Source organism: Sabethes cyaneus, chromosome 3 (genome assembly GCF_943734655.1).
Source record: "Sabethes cyaneus chromosome 3, idSabCyanKW18_F2, whole genome shotgun sequence".
NCBI lineage: Eukaryota > Metazoa > Arthropoda > Insecta > Diptera > Culicidae > Sabethes > Sabethes cyaneus.
Window position 1 is genome coordinate 92,108,357 of NC_071355.1, and position 19,900 is coordinate 92,128,256.

At 40.4% G+C, this 19,900-nt stretch overlaps 1 protein-coding gene across 1 annotated transcript; it reads right to left on the reverse strand.

The window, feature by feature from the left end:
* Positions 1-294: 294 nt before the first annotated feature.
* Positions 295-18,964, reverse strand: LOC128743069 (alpha-tocopherol transfer protein-like). Its single transcript, XM_053839587.1, has 5 exons — positions 18,829-18,964; positions 3,186-3,483; positions 2,210-2,401; positions 1,689-2,109; positions 295-671 (listed from the first exon to the last, which is right to left on the reverse strand). Exons 2-5 carry the CDS (start codon positions 3,275-3,277, stop codon positions 483-485), a joined length of 894 nt encoding a protein of 297 aa, XP_053695562.1. The 5' UTR covers positions 3,278-3,483; positions 18,829-18,964; the 3' UTR covers positions 295-482.
* Between the last annotated feature and the right edge of the window lie 936 nt (positions 18,965-19,900).

The window sequence follows — 19,900 nt, forward strand, 5'->3', positions numbered from 1 at the left end:
ATTTCATAACTTTTTCTGCCATTCCCCCTGTCTATTAAGAAGACAACCTTTATAAAAAAATTAATTAATGTCTGAGTCTATTTATTTGAATATTTCTTCCGATTGAATAGATTCATTGGAAGTAAGCTGAAAAAAATATGATTATTATTGAAGGAAGGTTGAAGGAATCATAGATTTTGATGGATCATTAAACGTATAAGAGTCGCTCAGCGATAGAACCATATTACGAGGATTTTCAATTTAAGAACTCTCTTGAATTAGCTGATAATAGCATCTCGAAATACTGTACCCATTCGCAAGTTGAATTTTATATTTCTAAAATAATCATCATAATTTCAATATACAAAAATTTCAATAACAATTGGACACGACTATAAGACTACATGTTTTAGAATATGCCTCAACCAAAAAAAATCGTTATTTATCACACGCTCCTAACACGATGTCCTCTCCTGTCTTGACGCTGTTGATTTCGGTTGAATTCAATCAATCTCTAGGCTGCGAAATCCTTTCACTGGCGGTTTTATGGAACTGGACGAACCATTACTCTTATCTTTAGGGGCCTCCTTGAGGGCAGCAGTATCTATCAACCATTCGCGATAATGGGTTTCGATTTCCTTCTTCTGCTCGGCATGCATGACTGCCAGCTCTGCCAGAGGGCCGCCGTAATCCTGTGAAGTTACAAAACAGATTGAAAGATTATTGAAAGAAAGGTCGTTTTTCGAATTCTCTGTGCTAACGACTTCAATCTTGAAATCTATCACAGAATAATCGCCACTTTGCATGCATGGAACTATGAATCCAGGAAATATACGTAAACAAATTTTATGAGCTGAATGCTCTCTGTTTACCCGTTGTTAAAGTTCTATCTAGATAACAAAACACTGTGCAACCAACTCAGCTGGCACTTGCTCTAGATGTGTATACTTCTAACAACCATAAAACGGCACGATACAAATCCGCCGTGGATAGTTATGTGCTCAATGAATGTTTTATTAGTATTTTGATCGGTACCTTATTTTGTTCGTAGGCAAATCCTAGTGAATCATTGCACACCGAATGTGGGTAAACCATTTGCAGCTTTGATATCGGTTTCCACAATTAGCTTGCGACATTTTTGAGTATGTCTACATTGTAATGGATTTTTAAAATTAAACTTTTCTATACAAAAGAGTGCAATTAAGTGAATTATTTTTACGTTCCTTGTTTAGTACATATTTCAGGTTTAGTTTACGCAATTATGGAATAATGGATACACAGAAAGATGAATAGTTGACTGATACCACTAAATACTGAATCAGGAAGAACTATGCTGATATTTAAACAAAAATCAACACGAAATTTGATAATAAGATTCAAAATAGGAGAGTTACATTGATTATATGGCTGACGTAAGACTACATTTTTCTTGGCGTTAGTGAACTTAGCAAAATTTTTTCTAGTTAATTGCATTCTCTTTAAATATTATTTGATAACTGCAGCCTAAAATATAAAACACAACAAGAATTTGGTGCGTATAGTTAGTGGGCAATAATATAGTTTTTCCTGACATTTTTTAATCATGATGATAAATGAGGAAAAATTAAGGATAGCTATAAACAAAGATCAGACGATTTATGGAATTTTCAAACTCTATTAAATTATTAATTAAAAACATAATGTAGTGTTAATGCTCGCGAAACAATTACCTTCGGCAACAGATCCGCATCCAAAATGTCCACCGGCCCGGAAGTGGTAAAGTGCAGCAACCCTAACAGTTCGGATTTTATTAGCGGTTTTATCAGTGCCATCACCTGATTGATGAACGAAGCCGTGTGCACGATGTAGATCTTTTTCAGTCGCACCGGATGTGCGTCCTGTATGTAGTTCATGAAAACCCTTAGCGGGCCGAACTGCACTCGTGCCAGATGACCGAGCCGTACGCCCTTCATGTCGAACACAACGATATAACCTTCAATTGGGCCATCCTTGCTGATCTGGACGTCGTTAAACATGCAGAACGTTTTCACTGCCTCGGCAAAGTTCATCCGTGATGGATCCGAGTCAGACAAACGGTAGCACAATAATCGATATCCTTCCGGCGTTAATTTCGGCAGCGATACCATGTGACTGTTGAGGGATAGCAAAATGAAAATAAACCAACCGTATTAGTAATGCATAGGACAAACAAATAAATAAAAGAGACCGCTTACGCGGTGGTGGTTATTACGTCATGCTTAGCACAAACTGCACTCCGGGTGAGAGAATGTCCCGATTGTCGAAAATATCCGGCGCCGTGGCGTGGATGTGTGCATACTTCTGTAGTGCCTTTTTGGCAATCTCCACATCCCAGAGGCACGCGTGGAGAAACAGATGGGCATGGTTTCTGGTGTATGATGGAAACCGTGGCTGCTGTTTGATCCTGCAAAGAGTGATCAGATTAGAAATGATTGATCGAAATTTAAACACCATAATCATGTTCGTTCAATGGACTATTATCATAAACGTTGTGAGTGGTTTATTTAGGATATGATTTCATTAGGGCATCAACAGGTCAATCGTACAAATTATGAGCCGGCATAAGGTCCCGCATTTTCCGAATATGACGGTACTACCACTAAACTTAATTGCAAATAAATTGAAAATGACTTAAAACTTGGCTTGCGATAATTTGTTTATGCAAGCTTAGTTGTTAACAATTTGCACTTTAAAATTACACTTTTGCAAATTTTATTTTAAAAAATCATTTAGCAGCAACGCCGCCACGTCCAGCGAGTGTCTCTGCACCAAAGAAACTCCCCTAGAGCACGTAATGGTTTTAAATAAATGTGCTGCCTGAGGTAATAAAATTGACTTTATCATGTAGAGCACTAGTTTCACATTAGATCATTAGCATTAGACGCTTTAACATAGTAGTGCGATGCGAACTTGGAAAACGGAATACCTAGTTTCCATAGGGAAAATGGAAAAGAAATTGATCACAAGACCGTTCTTCGACTAACAATTTATTCATTGCACAACGTTTTAAAGTATTAAAATTCTTACACAAGAAAATCGAAATTCAACAAGAAAATCCTTCCAATCGTGCGCATCATTTACCTACTTTGAGAATATAAAAGGCGACAGCTCGAAGCGTACACAGGGGAACCTAAAATATGCTTCTGGAGATTGTGTCACATATTCTGCATATTTTGGTGAAAACTTACCACTCAAACAGCGCGTCCACATCCCTTGCATATTGTGTGGGAACCTCTTTCGGCTCCGGACAGTCTTTGTAAGGATGCGATAAGGTCGTCATTTTGGCACACTCTATTGGCGGAAGCTTTACGCTAGATGCTATTTACAAGTGCATTGATTTGATACTGCCATTCGGTTAGCAGCGAAAGAGAGGAAAACAGTTTACCCCCAGGAAAAGGGCTCAGGTCGTGCAGATAACTTTCGAATCTCGCCTATCGATCATTCTCACCCGGCAGCGGCAACCATCACGCGGCACTACGGGAATTCCTGCAATAAATAATCACAAGGGTCAGTGTAGAGCGAATATGGGAAGGGAAAACAAGGATTTATCTATTGATTCAGATTTCAATAAGAAATAATAGCCACCATTCAACACCATTCTTTTTATTATATTAACCGTAAGTATGCCGTTTCAGCTTCGACTGGAAGCATAAAAAATTTACCGCACTTGTTTTGATACCCTTTTTTAACCGCTAGTTCGAAGGAGCAACATTGATTGCAGTTACGGGATCAAAAATAAATTATAGTGTCACATTATTTCCACCATTTAAATAAAATTTGAAATTGTTATGATGATGCCAAATTGTGGATTCATTCAATTTGGCTTGTGAAGTAAAATTAAAGCAAATGGGTTTCTTTACCTCACTAGAACGACCCTGTTCCAATAACCCTGTGGTTGTATGTTTGAACTTGGATTGCGGAATATCGTTTGGGTCAATATAATTATTGGATTAATACTGCAATTATTATCTGAATACAGGGGTGTTAGAACATTTTTCTTATGGATTTACGAACTTTTGAGTTTTCACTCACGGAGAATGTAGTGTTTTAGGTACACAGAGTTTTTTAAAGAGTAATATCCTTAATAGCACTTGTAATAAACATAAAATATTTCATTGATTTCATTTGTACTTTTGCGAATGAAGAGTTAACATAATGTATACCAAGTATGATTGTAATGTTCAACTCCATTACTTAAACAGTCTGAAAACCGGATGTCGCATTGGTAAAAAAAAATATCATCAACAATTCAACACCATCTTTGCTATAGGAAACCTGTTGAGCATCAAGAAGACCGAGTCGTGTTGAATTATTAATCGATCTGTCCATTGGGCCGGTCATTAACAAGTAGGTACACAAATAAATACTATGACGAGGATTTCTGGTTGCGATTCAAGAAGTAAGTATGTGCTGTCCCGCTATACTAGCGTGTATTTGTTTAAGGTATTTTTTTTCGCTACTTCTCTGTCGATATTTATGGGTACTGCGCAAAGAAGCCGCTTCATTACATTGAACAATAATGTTTGACCATGAGTTAATGATATTTGAACCTTTCAATGACATATGCACATAGTGCTTGTATAGCTCCGGTAAGCAATACATTTATTTTCAATAGTGTTGGGATGCGCATATTACCGCTGTTTTTTGGGTGTTAAATAGAGTTTAGCACATCATTCTCGTCTCTCTTGATTAAATATACCTGTCAATTACAAGTTTTGTTGCAAGGTACATTTTTAGGTAGACGTGAAAACATTGATATAGCTGCAAAAAATACTGTACCATAATTTTAGTTATTTTGAGTTTAATAAGTTTAACAAAAAGCTGTTAGAAACAGAAGCAGGACAAAAATTGTGAAGAACTCGAACAACTATTACGGGATAACAATAACAACACAAGCTCTATGGTGAGGAGCTCAACCAGTCTCGTAAAGCCTGGCTAAAAATAAATTTGGATGCCCCTCGAGCGTCACCAGCACACCCTTGTGATAGGAACTGGAACCATTTGACCAAGGGGTTTCCATTAAGGCGTATAGGTAAAAGTGTGTAGTAATCAGAGATTACTTTTGTAACCATTTACGAATTAATTAGCTAATCAATGGTAAACAGCATAGTAATCAATGATAATCTTAAGTAATCATTGGTAATCATGATTAATTTATAGTAATCATAAAAGAGGTAATCAGTAAAGTAATCAAAAGTAATTTTTTTCAAAGGTGCGTAGTAATCATTGATGTTGGAAACCCCTTGCATTTGACATAACTTTGCTTACATGTTTACGAAGAACAATTGATGCAAGTTTCGGCAAAATATTCCTCCACGTTGCGGAGCACTGGGAGCAGTACAGAATGAAACTCGAACAACGTAAAAAAAACTTGCACAAATAGCTGGAAAATCCTGAGCGGTCAATATCAAAGTTTGTGAAAGTGCTAAAAATGTCAAAATCAACAGTGTGTAATATTTTAAAAGGTTATAAGAAGATCCTAGGTGTGAAATAACGGCAAAGAACTTTTAAGAAAATAGAAAACTAGAACTAGGGACCGAAAGCTGAGGGAGAAGATATTGAGGTGAGATTTTACATTGCCACTGGGCGTGGTGTTGTGCCAGGCAAGCATAAGCTCATGTTTGCTGATAAATTCGTAAAGGAATATGTAGCTGTCGACTGAAGGCTACCTTTCATCACTTCCTAAACAATGAGATCGAGTTTATACTTACATGGAAGAATGCTTGAAGAAACGGATTTTGCCACTCATTCGTAAACGTAAAGGTAATGTTACACTCTGGCCTGATTTAGCCAGCTATCACTACACTACAGTGATGCTTGAGTGGTATGCAGTTAATGATGGTGATTTCGTGCCAAAAGAGATGTCCGGAGTTTCAACACATTGAACATTTTTGGGTAATCGCCAAACAACGACTTCGACGAAGTGGGGGCACTATGCTTAAAAAAATGCGTTCAAAGTGAAAGATACCTACATGCTGATTCAGTTACATCTTCAACTGTGCAAGGTATGATGAGTTTTTTAAGAAAAAAGCTCGAGATTTTATCAAAACCAAAGAAATACAACAATGTGCAACTTGCAGCTGAATAAAAATACTGCAATCCAGTCATTTATGGCGGTTTCTAGAACTAGTTATATAGTAGAACTAGTAGAAGTTAACTTGGGAGTGTGCTCAACTGTGAGAAGCGGTCTAGCTTCCAATACCAAGGAGATCTGGAGAGAAATCAGGCAGCTGACGAGTAAGAGAGCCATCGGTAAAGACCGATTACCGGTAGAACTTTACGAACGTGTATAGTAAAGAACCACCAATAACGGCACTTTCGTGGGTAATTTACAGTATTTGGAAGGAGGAGATATTACCGGAGGCATCGATGGAAGAATTGGTTTGTACTATTTTAAAAACGAACGATCGACGTCATTTATTGCATTGAACTACTGCTGCGTCAACGTCACATACAGGATGTTCTTACAAGTTTCGTTACGTCACCTAAAGGTAAGAACATTTAAATGTTCACACTCCGATTTTCTTCAAAAATGTCGGAAGTAGAATTGTCCCACACATCAAATTTTCTTCAATTTTAAAGCAGCATACGATACAATCAAACAGGAGCCGCTATGGCAGATAACACACGAGTTCGACAACCCGTATAAACTGATGCGCACGTTACGGGGAATTTTTGAATATCTCCGAATTATGCAGAGAGTTACGGCAAGGATGTTATTTAATAGCGTCATTAGGGAGTGTGATTCGATGGAAGGGCATAGAAACGAACGGCACAAATTTCAACTATAGTAGTTCTAAGTGTGCGGACGACTTCAAAATTATCAGGTCAGTTGGGCCAATAATCAATACACCTAAAGTCAAATATAAACAGAAGTTTAGAGCCGGGGTTGCTCGACGAGTACTTACTTACTTAGGTGGCTTGCCGTCCTAAGACAAAACCTGTTGAACAAAGTTTCTCCATGTAACTCGGTTGATGGCTACCGCTCTTCAATTCCTCGGACACCGAGTACTCTCCGCCAGATTTCACTCCACCTGGTCTAACCATCTTGCTCGATGCGTTCCTGGTCTTCTTGTTCCTACCGGATTTGAGGCGAACACCATTTTTGCAGGATAGTTGTCCGACATTCTTACAACATGCCCTGCCCATCGTATCCGTCCAGCTTTAGCCACCTTCTGGATACTGGGTTCGCCATAGAGCTGTGCGAGTTCATGGTTCATCCTCCGTCTCCATACTCCGTTCTCCTGTACGCCACCGAAGATCATTCTTAGCACTCTCGTTCGAAAACTCCGAGCACTCACAGGTCCTCCTCAAGCATTGTCTATGTTTCATGTCCGTAGTAAACAACCGATCTAAGAAGCGTCTTGTACAGGGTACACTTTGTAGGGGACTTAGTTTGCTTGACCGCAATTGCATGTGAAGCCCATAGTAAGCACGACTTTCGCTGATAATACGCTTCTGAATCTCACGTCTGGTACCATTGTCCGCAGTTACCAGTGAGCCAAGGTAGACAAATTCGTCGACTACCTCAAACTCATTGCCGTCGATCAATATATTACTGCCCAAGCGGCGTCGTTCGGCCTCGGTTCTGCTGGCCAGCATGTACTTTGTTTTAAACATATTTACCTTTAACCCAATCTTTTCTGCTTCGCGCTTTAGTCTGGTGTACTGTTCAGCCACCGTCACAGATGTACTGCCGAGAATATCCTTGTCATCGACAAAGCAGACGAATTGACTAGATTAGTTGAATATCGTGCCCGGCGTGTCCGCTTGATATCCGCTTGGTTCATACCTTGTAGCGTTTTGTTGAACAGCAGGCATGATAGACCATCACCCGGACGAAGCCCTCTGTGTGATTCGAATGAACTTGACAATGCATCCGAAATCCGAACACAGCACTGTGTACCATTCATCGTAGATTTAATCAGTTTGATGAGCTTCCTGGGGTAGCAGTTCTCGTCCATGATTTTCCATAGCTCTTTCCGGTCGATGGTATCATAAGCGGCTTTTAAGTCAACGAGCAAATCATGCGTGAGAACTCTGTATTCACGGCCCTTTTGGAGGATTTGCCGCAGTGTAAATATTTGATCCGTATGGAACGGTACTTTATAGGCGGCAGGGGTGGTCAAACCTTCCAACAACAAAAAAATAGGGGGCATTGAGAACGGTGATCGCTCGATAGTCGCCCGTTTTATAGATCGGGCAGATAATCCCATCTTTCCACTCCTCCGGTAGCTGTTCCGTATCCCAAATTCTAACAATTAGCCGGTGCATACAAACGGCCAGTTTTTCTGGGCCCATTTTAATAAGCTTTCCCAGCTGACTTGTTCTTTATAGCTGCATTTTGGCTCTTTAACTTCGCCTATCGCTGGGGCTGGCACATCTTCCCCGTTTATTGCACCGTTGAAATCACTTTTCCCGCCGCCATGGTTCTCCGTCTGGGCGGCAGACAGGTGTTCATGGAAGAATGCTTCCATCTATCGGTCACCTCACGATCGTCCGTCAGAATACTGCCAGTCTTATCCCGACACATTTCGGTTTGCGGCACAAAGCCTTTGCGGGATCCGTTCAATTTCTGGTAGAACTTTGGCGTTTCCTGAGAACGATGCAGCCGCTCCAACTCTGCATATTCCTGCTCTTCCAGGTAACGTTTTTTCTCCCGAAAGATTTGGTTTCACTGCATCTTCTTCTGTTTCCACGTTCTGACGAGTGGCCCTGCGCATCTTGGCCGCCGGCGTAGCGTTCTCCTCATCCATCACCCTCCTACATTCGTCAAGCCAATCGTTCCGCTGATTCCGGGCTGCTGATGGCTGTTTTGATAGTGTTCCAACAGTCCTCGAGAGGGGCTTCGTTCAGCTCGCCTTCTTCCAGCAGCGCAGCTTCGAGTGAACGTGCGTAATTTGTTGCGACGCCTGGCTGTTTCAGCCGCGCGAGATCTAACCGAGGCTGGCGTCGGTACCGAATGTTGTTCACAACGGAAAGTCTTGGGCGAATCTTAACCATCACTAGGTCAACGTTAGCGCTTCGATAGGATCTGACGTCGATAATGTCTGAGAAGTGCCGACTGTCAATCAAAACGTCATCGACCTGTGATTCTGTCTCATTTGATGACCTTCAGGTGTACTTATGATGCATTCTGTGCTGAAAAAAAGTACTACGTACGGCCATATTCTTGGAGGCGGCAAAGTCGATAAGTCTTAGGCCCATTTCATTGGTCCGTGGGTGTGCACTGAACCTTCCAACCACCGGTTTGTATTCCTCCTCCTGGCCGACCTGAGCATTGAAATCCTCAATGACGATCTTGATATCATGTTTTGGGCAGCGGTCGTATTCACTTTCCAACTGCGCGTAGAATTTGTCCTTGTCGTCGTCGGTACTTCTGAGTTGAGGGCTGTGCACGTTGATGATGCTTATATTGAATATACGTCGGAGAGCACTCGAGTGCTCCCTTGGAAGTTGAGAGATCGGCAGTTCTACGTCCCGAGTTTCCAATCCATAGTCCTTTTTCGTCGCGTGGGTCTATTCCGGTTGTTCCAGTAAGAATATCCTTGTTCTTCGTTCCGTGCCTTAGTATTTTTCGTGGTGACTTGCAAAGCCTGCTACACCAACCCCCTGTTTCGCCGGAGGGCAAACGAAGCTCGAAAGAGCCATCCTTTCCTGTCGGCATACGACCTTGGCTACCACCGGGGTTGGTTACCCGATCTCCACCAAAGTTGCTCGTATTCCGGCTGGTACCACGAGGAGCTAGGAATAGGAGTTGCTGAATAAGAGACTATGAACCACTGTAGGGTCTATTTTATGCCTACACGTGCACAAGGCACCGACGGTACGCATTATTCAGCCGTTTACCAGTCATCCGCCCTATGTACGCAGCCTGTCACCTGTACCACCAGGAGAAAATGGATGAAATTGAGTGCCGCGCGGATGACAGGACTCGTGACAGACGAAAAAAATATAAACAATCGGGAGGAAGGCTTAGCTTATGTACCTGGTGAGGGCATTAATCGTTGGTGTAGGGCAATGACCGGTCGCCAATTATTTATATAAGATTCGACTTTCAAATTTGGACATAATTTAAACAGAGGACCTCAAACTAGGTAGTGACTGTTAGCAAAGCCTAGATGCTACATTCCGTTATAGAAACTTAACCTTCTGTTTTTTAAACGACAGACTTCGCAGCCAGCTGTTAGAGTGCAGGACAATTCCAGGGTCAGTTACTACGATCCTATTGACTCTGACAGCCTCTCACAGTCGAGATTCGAACATATGACGACTGGCTTTTAACGTGCAAATTGCAAATAACAAGTAAAATTAGCTAAAATTAACGCGCCTTCAAAATTTTGTAATTTTTGAGAATCAGTTGGTTAAATAAAATAAATGTATTCGATTAGTCAATCTTAGTTTCTAGCAAAAACAAGAATTATTTAGTAGCTCTATGGTAACCAAGTGGCCATGTCTAGAACAGCGTGCTCCAATTGATTGACGCATTACAGCAAGGTATACGAGTAATATGGAAAACTGTAAGCAGCAAAGTAATCAGGTTTTGAACGATTACAACTCTTTAATTTCTTTATGGACAATATTACTGTATCGGGGTATAAAATCGGGAAGACAACAGGAAAGAAGCCCCAGCTATGGCCATCTCAAGTCCCTACCTTGCGCCTCCACGTGACCTCCACTTTCAAATACTCGAATTTGTGATTGAGTAGCCAAGCTAGAAGATCATGTGTTTTCGGTACCTGATCCTACAACTGTAGTTTTAGACAAACCATTGAACCACAAGACATTATTTTGCGGTGTTATCTAATATTTTTCAACCTAATATGTTTGATTGTTGGTGATTTTAATCGTATTTCAGACAGCGAAATAAGCCGGTTTATCCTTGGCTTCTGGTTCATGTTCATCCCTGATAGTGTTGCTGATAGTTGCAGATAGGGTTCAAAATAGGCTGGTTTCCCCACGTATGTGGTTTATAGCTACGAATCCATTGCTCTCTTTATTTTAGGAGCTGTGGAGCATTTTTCCGTATATTAAAAGGGAAGGTGTGGTAATAGGGCAAATATTTATGTATGTATGTATATAAGTACTGAAATACCAACAAACGTCTAAATAGAGTTTTTTACAGTCTGCTTTTTACGTGATACTTTTTTTCAGTTCACCTATATGTAGTATGTTTGGTCTTAGAGACGAAATGAATTTAACAAAAATTAAAATAATTCTATATTGAATAAGAGCAAATAAGATCAATGGGAGCAGAATAAAGAAAAATGTTCTATCTCTACCAGGTTTGTCCCATAGATATACTATAGTTGGCAATAAGCCGTAACAATTTCTAATCACTGTCATATATTATATCTTGAAACAGGGTAACTTTTAGTAATTACAAGTGAAGTGGAAGAATATATAATACTGTGGTTTACAACGTAGCCATGTCATTCTTAACAATTGCTGCTCGCACGGCCTGTCGACCTTGAAATCTAACTGACAGCAAAAATGTCATGCACAAGGGTCACCATCGTTACGTGTTAAGATGATCGCATGACTTAGATTACGAGAGTCGCTAACTAAATACGTTATATTCGATAAGTCGAAGTCTCTCAGTATCATCATCGTCACTATTAAATATAATTTTCTTGCGCGCTACATGTGTAAAAATGATAATATATCACATATCCATATATACAAATGAATGGTATGCTTGAGATGAATAATATCTTAGAGCTTTTAAAAAACTGCAAAAACTTTTACCATTTATACATGTATAAAAACAATGAGTGGAACTGCAGAATTGATTTGTTTCATGAACTCCCGTTTAATCTCGCATAAAGTACAAATTATGTCCAAAATTACACCTCCAACCGTACGGTGCGATTAAATTTTAAATCTCTTTAGGCCATCATAAGTATTTATTATGCATGATGACACTATGAGTTTTGCAGTACAACGTCTATTCAAAATAAGGCAAGTCAAAGCCAAAACTTGTTGATTGAAGCAAAGCCACCACTATTCCAACGCTGTTGAGCTGGAGATCACAAAAGTAAAACATCGTATTAGTATCACTAACTGCTCCGAACACCGACTAACGACCAGTCACTGTTTGACCGATAATGTTTAAAATTCACAGAGGGATAGCTTTTAAGCGATCGTTAAGCCAGGGGAAGAAAGACATCCGCATCCGAGTAGTAGGAGGTGGTATTTTTGCTGGCGGACATAATTCATCATAGCTCTCGCTACTTCCTAGCCGTTTGGCTTGAGTCCAGATAAAATGACCGTCTTTATCTCTACGTTTAAGCGTGCAACTTTAGCTTCACTTGCTTGCACCGGTCTTTGCACAGGGCTTTCAGGTTTATACGGTGCAAACGATAGCGTGTTTCAATGCCGAAGCAAATTTTGCGCTCTCTTATTTTCAATATTGATCACCACAACGCCATATCACACACTGTGTAGTGGCTTTACGTGAACTGAGCCGGAGGAACAAAATTAAGCCCTACGGTGCCTGCTGCTATCGATATTTTCAAAGAAAAAATGTCTGAAGCAAAGCTTTTCAGCATATTAGATTGTCAACTTGTGTCAATTTGTTTCTACGGCATGACTTATTTCGTCACGTTTACGCTGTAATGTGATGAAATATATAACAAGTTTCTGAGCAATTTATTTTGTGGAATATTTTCGACGTGACAATTTCTAAAAATAAAAGTCATCGTTATAATTTTAAACCTGCAGTGTTAAGCTAACAACTTTCGGTGCAACTGAATATAGATAACTTATCGTACATATGCGAAAATCTGATAAAACAGGATTAGTTGAGAGCTTACTCATTTGTCGGTATATTTGAATTGTACCTCGATAAATCGAATTGGCATGGACACCGTAATGGAAAAAAGGTAACAGTGAAACAGCGAAAACAGTGATGGCGTGTAAAATCGAAAGAATAGCCGTTTAACCGTGGTGTTTGGTTACTTTGTTGCGTTAGTAAGGTACTAGAAAAATTAGTCCAGAGCGCGCTATACAATGCAATCTCTGAGACTCAACACGGTTTGATGAGAAACCAGTCAACAACTCTCGCGTAACTTTTCAAAAGGACCTAAGTAACAATGAGAGATTCTCTTCGGGCCTCTTCTCTTTCGATTGCCACGGCGATGCAAATGCATTTTAAAACATTAGCCTTGCATAAATCGGTTGCTGGGGTCAATAGCCAGCTAATCGTCAAGAAAACTTTTGTTGAGATGCATTTATGTCCCTGTAATAATCGGAAGAGAGGGCGACCAAAGAGAGTCTCTCAATGTTACTTAGGTCCTTTTGAAAAGTTGCGCGAGAACTACTAATCTGATTGTTATGTTTCTACTTTATCAAGAGAGGTCGAAGCAAAACGAGAAGTGAACTTGTATACATCGACTTTGCAAAAGCTTTCAGCGCTGTTCCATACATTCTGGTATACCACAATTTGAAACACACAAGCCTTCCGGATTGGATTACTGAATGACTATGTTCATATCTGACAAACAACAGGTCATTCGTTGTAGTGAAATCCGCACGCTCTCGCATGTTTCATATTCCTTTCGGCGTACCCCAAGGAAGCATACTCGGACCACTGCTCTTCAATCTTTTCGCAAACGACTTGGGTGGCACTTATGGCAGCTCTCGTGCTTTCGTTCACCGTCGATTTGATAATTTATCGAGCATTAATGTCGGTATCGAACTGCATGGAACTACAAGAGGATTTAAAAAGTCTATTAATTTGGTGTGACAATAACGGCATGCGCAACTAAAAAAACGTAAAACAGTAACATTCACTCGAAGCAACAGCACCATCAATACTCATTGGGGTTTGATTTGGGTAGATCGCGTTTACTCAATTTGCGACATGGGCGTAACAATTGACCTGAAAGTCTGATTCAACGAGCATATTGTTGTTGCTCTTTTATTTGAAAGGTTTGAAATTATCACCTCGAAGGTATTCTCCACACTGGGATTCATTTGTTGTCATGCTTACAACTTTACCGACATTTACACACTCAAAACGCTGTACTGCGCGTTGATGTATAGCATCTTGGAGTACGCTTCTACCGTTTGATGCCCGTATACCAAACCATACCGTTTTCATGACACTATATATTATATCAAAAACACAACGTATCTCGCAAAAGCTTTGTGCCGCAAGAAAAAATGTGCAGAGTTAAGAATGAAAATATTTTGACAGACGTCCGTGCCGTGGTCGACAGGTGGAAGCAGCATTTCCTTGGAACACCAGAATGACGTGCAGGCCGATGACCAAGGTAGCCAATGCAGCAATTTCATTGATGCAGCAAGTGACAGAGGTAAGTGACGGACCACCCTAAACGATATGCGAAGGTAAAGAAGCTATCCACAGGTTGAAGAACAACAAGGCACCAGGATAGGATGATGCGGAACTTATCAAAATGTGGCCGGATAAGCTAGCCAGCTATTCAAAATTTGGTTGTCAAAATTTGGGATACAGAACGACTGACGGAGAAGTCGAAGGACGAAATTATCTGCCACTGAAAGACGAAGAACTGGATTGGGTGAACAAGCGAGCGATCACTATCATATCTTCCATTGACTGTCACCACTAGCCAAGATTCATGGGAAGTCATCAGGCCGGTTTCATAAAAGATCGTATCTACAGCGGATCATGCTGTAGATCTTTTAGAATTCATCGACTTCCAAGCCTCATATGATAGTGTAACCTGACATGAAAAATTACGGACGAAAACAGCGTTCCGTGAAGCTGATCAAACTTCCCAAGCAGCAATGTGAGTTTTATTATACTCTTATGGTGGTTTTAAAAACCAACTTTGGTCTTAAATGCCATTATAATAGTGTAATAAAACCCAAATTGTTACTTGGGTTATCATGGTTACAATGGATTGAATGGGTTCAGTCCTGTTTGAGGATTTCGGATGAACAACAAGGTTTTATAAGCTGAGTGGTGATCAATATGCGGGGCACGATTTCTAATAAATTTGATCAATTTAATGACTGATAACGTGGAAGCTATCAATAGAATCTCTGGAGCGGTCAAAGATCAGCACGTCAAACTATAACGCGAAGCAGAGAGTATTGGATTATAGGTGAAATTCTTCTGAAATAACAGAAGGGACAAGTCGCGACAGGATCCGCTTGGACAGCAATCGACGAAGATAAATTTGAGGTAGCCGATAGGTTCGTAGGAGATTAGAAGATGTATTGTCAGCAGAAGTCGTGTCTATTATGGTCTCTACAGTCATCTGCGGTCAATTAAATCTGAGTCTCCGTATAAAGTAGATCTTGTACAAAACGGTAAGACCGTTTGTCCTTTATGGACTTGAGATGTGGGATGCAGAGTACGCGTAGTTTTCGAACAGCGGATGCTAAGAATCACCTTTAGTTAATGTTGCGAATTGAGCGAGAAGCCAACGTTGTCTACTCTCACGCGAGTGAGTATGAGAAGCTAAGTATTCAACGCTTACGCCGCAGCGTAAAATAAACAGCCACCGTTGCTGTGTGCAAACATTCTGCTACCTACACACTCGTGCACGCACATCCTCGGATCGTCTTCTTGCATAGTTTGTTTGCGAGCCAAAAAACTCCTGAGCAATCAGCCGACCATGAGGTATAGTCACGCACTGGGATACAGGTTTTACATTACTTTTTCTTTTCTTCTTCATTCTCGCCCTCGATTCTACTCACGGGCGGGAGTGCAAATCCCCGCGAGTAATCGATTTCAGCTGCTCGGGCTGCAACGAAGAACGAGAGTGCGACCGTAGGTGTTAGCTAAACACAAACTCGCAAAAACTCTTCGCAAAACATGAATAAGTACGAGCGAGAGTCCGAAAGGGACGCTTCCCAAGTAACAATTTGGGTTTTATTACACTCTTTTGATAGCATTTAAGACCAAAATTGGTCTTGAAGACCACCAGAAGAGTACAATAAAACTCACATTATTGCTTGGGATATGCCAGCGCGTTCGTTAGAACGAGTACGCGTGTGTGAGAAAATCAGACCACACGAGTTTGGGCTTCGCAATACTGCCTTTAGTGGAGTACAGGAGAACGATGAATGGAGACGAAAACTGAACCATGAAGTCGTGCGTCTCTATGGCGAACCCACACACGTATATTTTTATCTGTGGTCTGTGTTAAGTCAGACCGAACCAAGTGGCAAGACTGACTTCGAGAAAAACAAATTCAAAGTTTCTTTGTTGTTTGTAGCTATCAATCGTTCGAAATCATTTCATAGCTCTGACTACTTTCAACATTTATGTAACCTGATTAGAGTCAAATTTAGCTTCTTGATAGTTTTCTGTCATCTTCTCATTTTTTAAAATTTTGCGACTTAGTTCGGTCTGACTTAACACCGACCATATACAAAAGTGAACGTGAACAGGGCTTCGACCGATCCTTTTTTTCTACCACAACCACAGTCACACCAACGCGCATTCAAGTTCACACCATCCGTTTAGTGGTGGAATACGAACGCAAAGCATAACACAACTGGCAGTGTGCTCAGTCAAACGCCGATTGCACGCAGTTGAACGAACGCGTTCTAAGCCTTTTTAACATTTTCGTTTCGATCAAGTTGCCTTTACCGTTTGAAGCAGCGAATAACTGCAAAACAGTCAAATGACTGGCAGTTACCACGCTAACGAAAAGCAACCGCACTATCGTATGATTCAATACTACAAAAAAACAACCACTACATGTGCATGGAAGAGGTCGGTCGGACTCCGTCCAATACAAATGAATATTTTGCTTGCGTCGGACCGACGTCTGGGTGACAAACTATTATTATGAGCAGCCGATTTGGAGACAAAACGAAAAACGAAAAAATACGTCACCGTATGCTTCCAGTCAGTTTGCAGTTTGTATTCTCAAAGCACAAAGCAAAGTTCGACTGTTTGCTTTTGCTGAGATGCCGCCTGAATTGTAAGACGGCAGCAGCGCAAGCGGCAGATTGACTGGATTCAAAAAACTAGGTCAACATGTCAACTAGGTTCCTTGATAAGGTTCTTTATCAGACTTGGCAAACACGTGCTCTTTGCGAATCAGCGCAGAGGGGCTGAAAAATAGTGGGAGGGGTCCCTAATCAGGGGGGGAGGTCCGAACAAGAAAAGGGCCTACGTTTCTTATGCATTTTGACTGATTCCAGCTACGTAAGTGACTGAGAGACAAGGGGTTATGGAGGACGGTCCACCGGGCTGTGTTGCGAAGTTCAAACTCGCGTGATCTAATTTCATCACATCACACACGTGTCCTCGTTCTAACGAACACACAGACATAAGCATGCCTTTTGAACCCTCACTCACTTTTTCCTGGAATTTGAAAACCTTCATAAATAATTTTCTAAACAGCGTCACAAGCCTGTTGATATTGACGCATGTGTACATTTTTGAGGCCAATACTAAAGGCTGTCGTTAACAATGGGGGCATTCACTTTTACATGAACTCTTGAAACAGAATTTCAATAAAAGCAATGTGTAAAGCTTCCCAAATTGAATCAATATGTTTGTGTTTTGTAAACCCATTGCTTTGTTTCTTTATTTTGAAATAAAGCAACTGCAGTATTCTGAACAGTTTCACTGGTTCGCAAGATCATTCAAAAAATTGTTAATAATTCTTTAATGAGTAAGAACAGAATAATTTATAACTGGCACAGTTACACAGACAGAATCAATACACTAGCCTAAAATTTTTCCGCATAACAATCGTTGACTACATGGTTTTTAAACACGACTAAAATATAGTATATTTAAGCCGTGGCTTTTAAATGCAATATTTTTTAAACTGGTTAAGACTTCATTTGAAAGTTCTAATTCCAGATAACAGATTTATTTCTCCCAACAAAATTGCAGTAATTCCTCATACTCATTTTATGTCAACTATTTTTCTACGAGATATTCAAGTCAATATTTATATATTGACGATAAACTTATAGTTCGCTGATTGTTGTCATTTGAACTGAAGACCTTACTAGCAAGCTCTCCAGCTATTGAAATTACAATGATTTGCATCAGGATTGTTCGTTGGAAACCGCCTTACCAATTAAAATTGATTGAGATAGAGAAAAAGAGTAGACCTAAATGCAACTTCTGGTCATATCAGCCTTTTTGGACAAAAAACGTGTGACGTTATGATCTTGAAAAGAAAACTTCAAAATTGAGCCTCCGCATTTTCCTTTTCCTTCCGTCGGGGCCGGACGAGCTAACGGTGGCGAGAAAATAGCGATGGCACAAAATAACAACTACGATTGTGGTATAACGGCAAATTGCACGCGAAATGCATTTCACTTAAGCGCTCCATCACATGATTTCTCTTCCAGTTTGCTACCCCTCTGCGTCACTGCTCTGCAAACGTGCAGCACCGATTGCTGGCCGATGACTCCCTTCCTTGCCTTCATTTTTTATCGCTGCAAAGCTTGAAATTGCATCCGTGCTGCATGCTTCAAGCTTTGCAGACGAGCGAAAATATCATCTTTCAGCACAGCAGCTGCGGTCGATGGAGTAAATGTTTTCACTTAAAATTCGTAATTTTCGCTGTTAAACAACCGCACAACCCGTCTGAAATGCCAACACGACAATTGCTTTAATTGTTGCATCTACCGAAACTCATAAAGAACTTTAGCACCTTCTGCATTGCACTTAATCCCATAAACAGTCACTAGAAGAAATATTCCACCAATATTTACTAGCAGACGCGGTCAGATCTGTATTACGCCCGAAAAATCCAACATTCATAGTTTCTAATTAACATCTGCAACAACTGGATCAGCATCTAATTAAATGTAGAAATCGAGTTACACAAACCATCCCCAGCCAACACGTTGGATGCCTACCGATTACATAAACTGGTAAGTAATTGCACCTCCAAAAGAAGAACTGACTCTCATTGAGACCCCAAAATTTGGGGAGTATGCCAAATACACTAAATAAACGCGCGCGCAACTGCAACGTACAAGAGCCAAGTGTTGGCCAACCGACTGACGCGTACAGACTGTGACCATGCTTTGTGGCATGGCTAAGCCTTAGACGAGAAATCTACGTTTCAAGTACAAAAACATGGAAAATAAGCAGTACGCGCAAGTATATTTCTCACTCTCACACCGCGGCTCCGGCAAAGCTTCCACTTTACATGTCGACTCTCAGTTGTATTTTTGCAATGTTATTCACCATCTTTCCAGCCAACATTGCACTGAGATCGAAGTCTTTGTTTGAGTTTACCTGATGTAGTATGTAGTTACCTACATGTTGGTCACAATGACGGTTTGTGACATAAGCATCGTGATGTTACCCTCGCCAACCGACCCTTTGCCTCTTAAAATTATTCGGTTAACATAACTCACCGTCTAGTTTCGGCCGACCAATTTCTTGGAAATTCAACACTGAACTGTTGAACATAGTGATAAAATATAGAGAGTGCTAAAAATGCTACGGTTTCTTCGTATTGCAGAGACAGAAGAAATGATATGTTCATTAAAATTCCTACACCATCGTAAACAACCAATATTGACCCAAGCAGATGAAACAACACTTCAAATTATAATGTGATGAGACTAAAATCTAATACTAATTACAATCTCACCAACTTGACAATGTAATTACCTTTCAAATAACTATTTGGTAATGTTAAGCTCGCTCTTGAAGATATTTTTTTCTAGTCGACATTTCGCGTGCAAATTGGTTGTTATTCTTCTGTTCACTTGTTTGTAGGAAGCCTTTTTTCTAAAAAGTACAATATTATGTTCCAACGATCACATGTTACTCACAAGTTTGTGTGTATTCTTCTCACACCTTTCGTTATCAGTACCAATCAAGCATAATAATGATAATCGGATATTTTTAGTACAGTGCATGATAAAGAAATTTCAGTTAGTGGATTCATCTAACAGTATAACTAAACTGCGGTTG

What these genes read in the sequence shown, in the direction of transcription:
- LOC128743069 (XM_053839587.1), bottom strand. Translation starts at nt 3,277, where the DNA reads ATGACGACCTTATCGCATCCTTACAAAGACTGTCCGGAGCCGAAAGAG. An exon ending in CAGTTTGTGCTAAGCATGAC is followed by an intron (nt 2,110 to 2,209) that starts GTAATAACCACC and finishes ATCCCTCAACAG; the next exon opens with TCACATGGTATCGCTGCCGA. An exon ending in ATGCGGATCTGTTGCCGAAG is followed by an intron (nt 672 to 1,688) that starts GTAATTGTTTCG and finishes GTAACTTCACAG; the next exon opens with GATTACGGCGGCCCTCTGGC.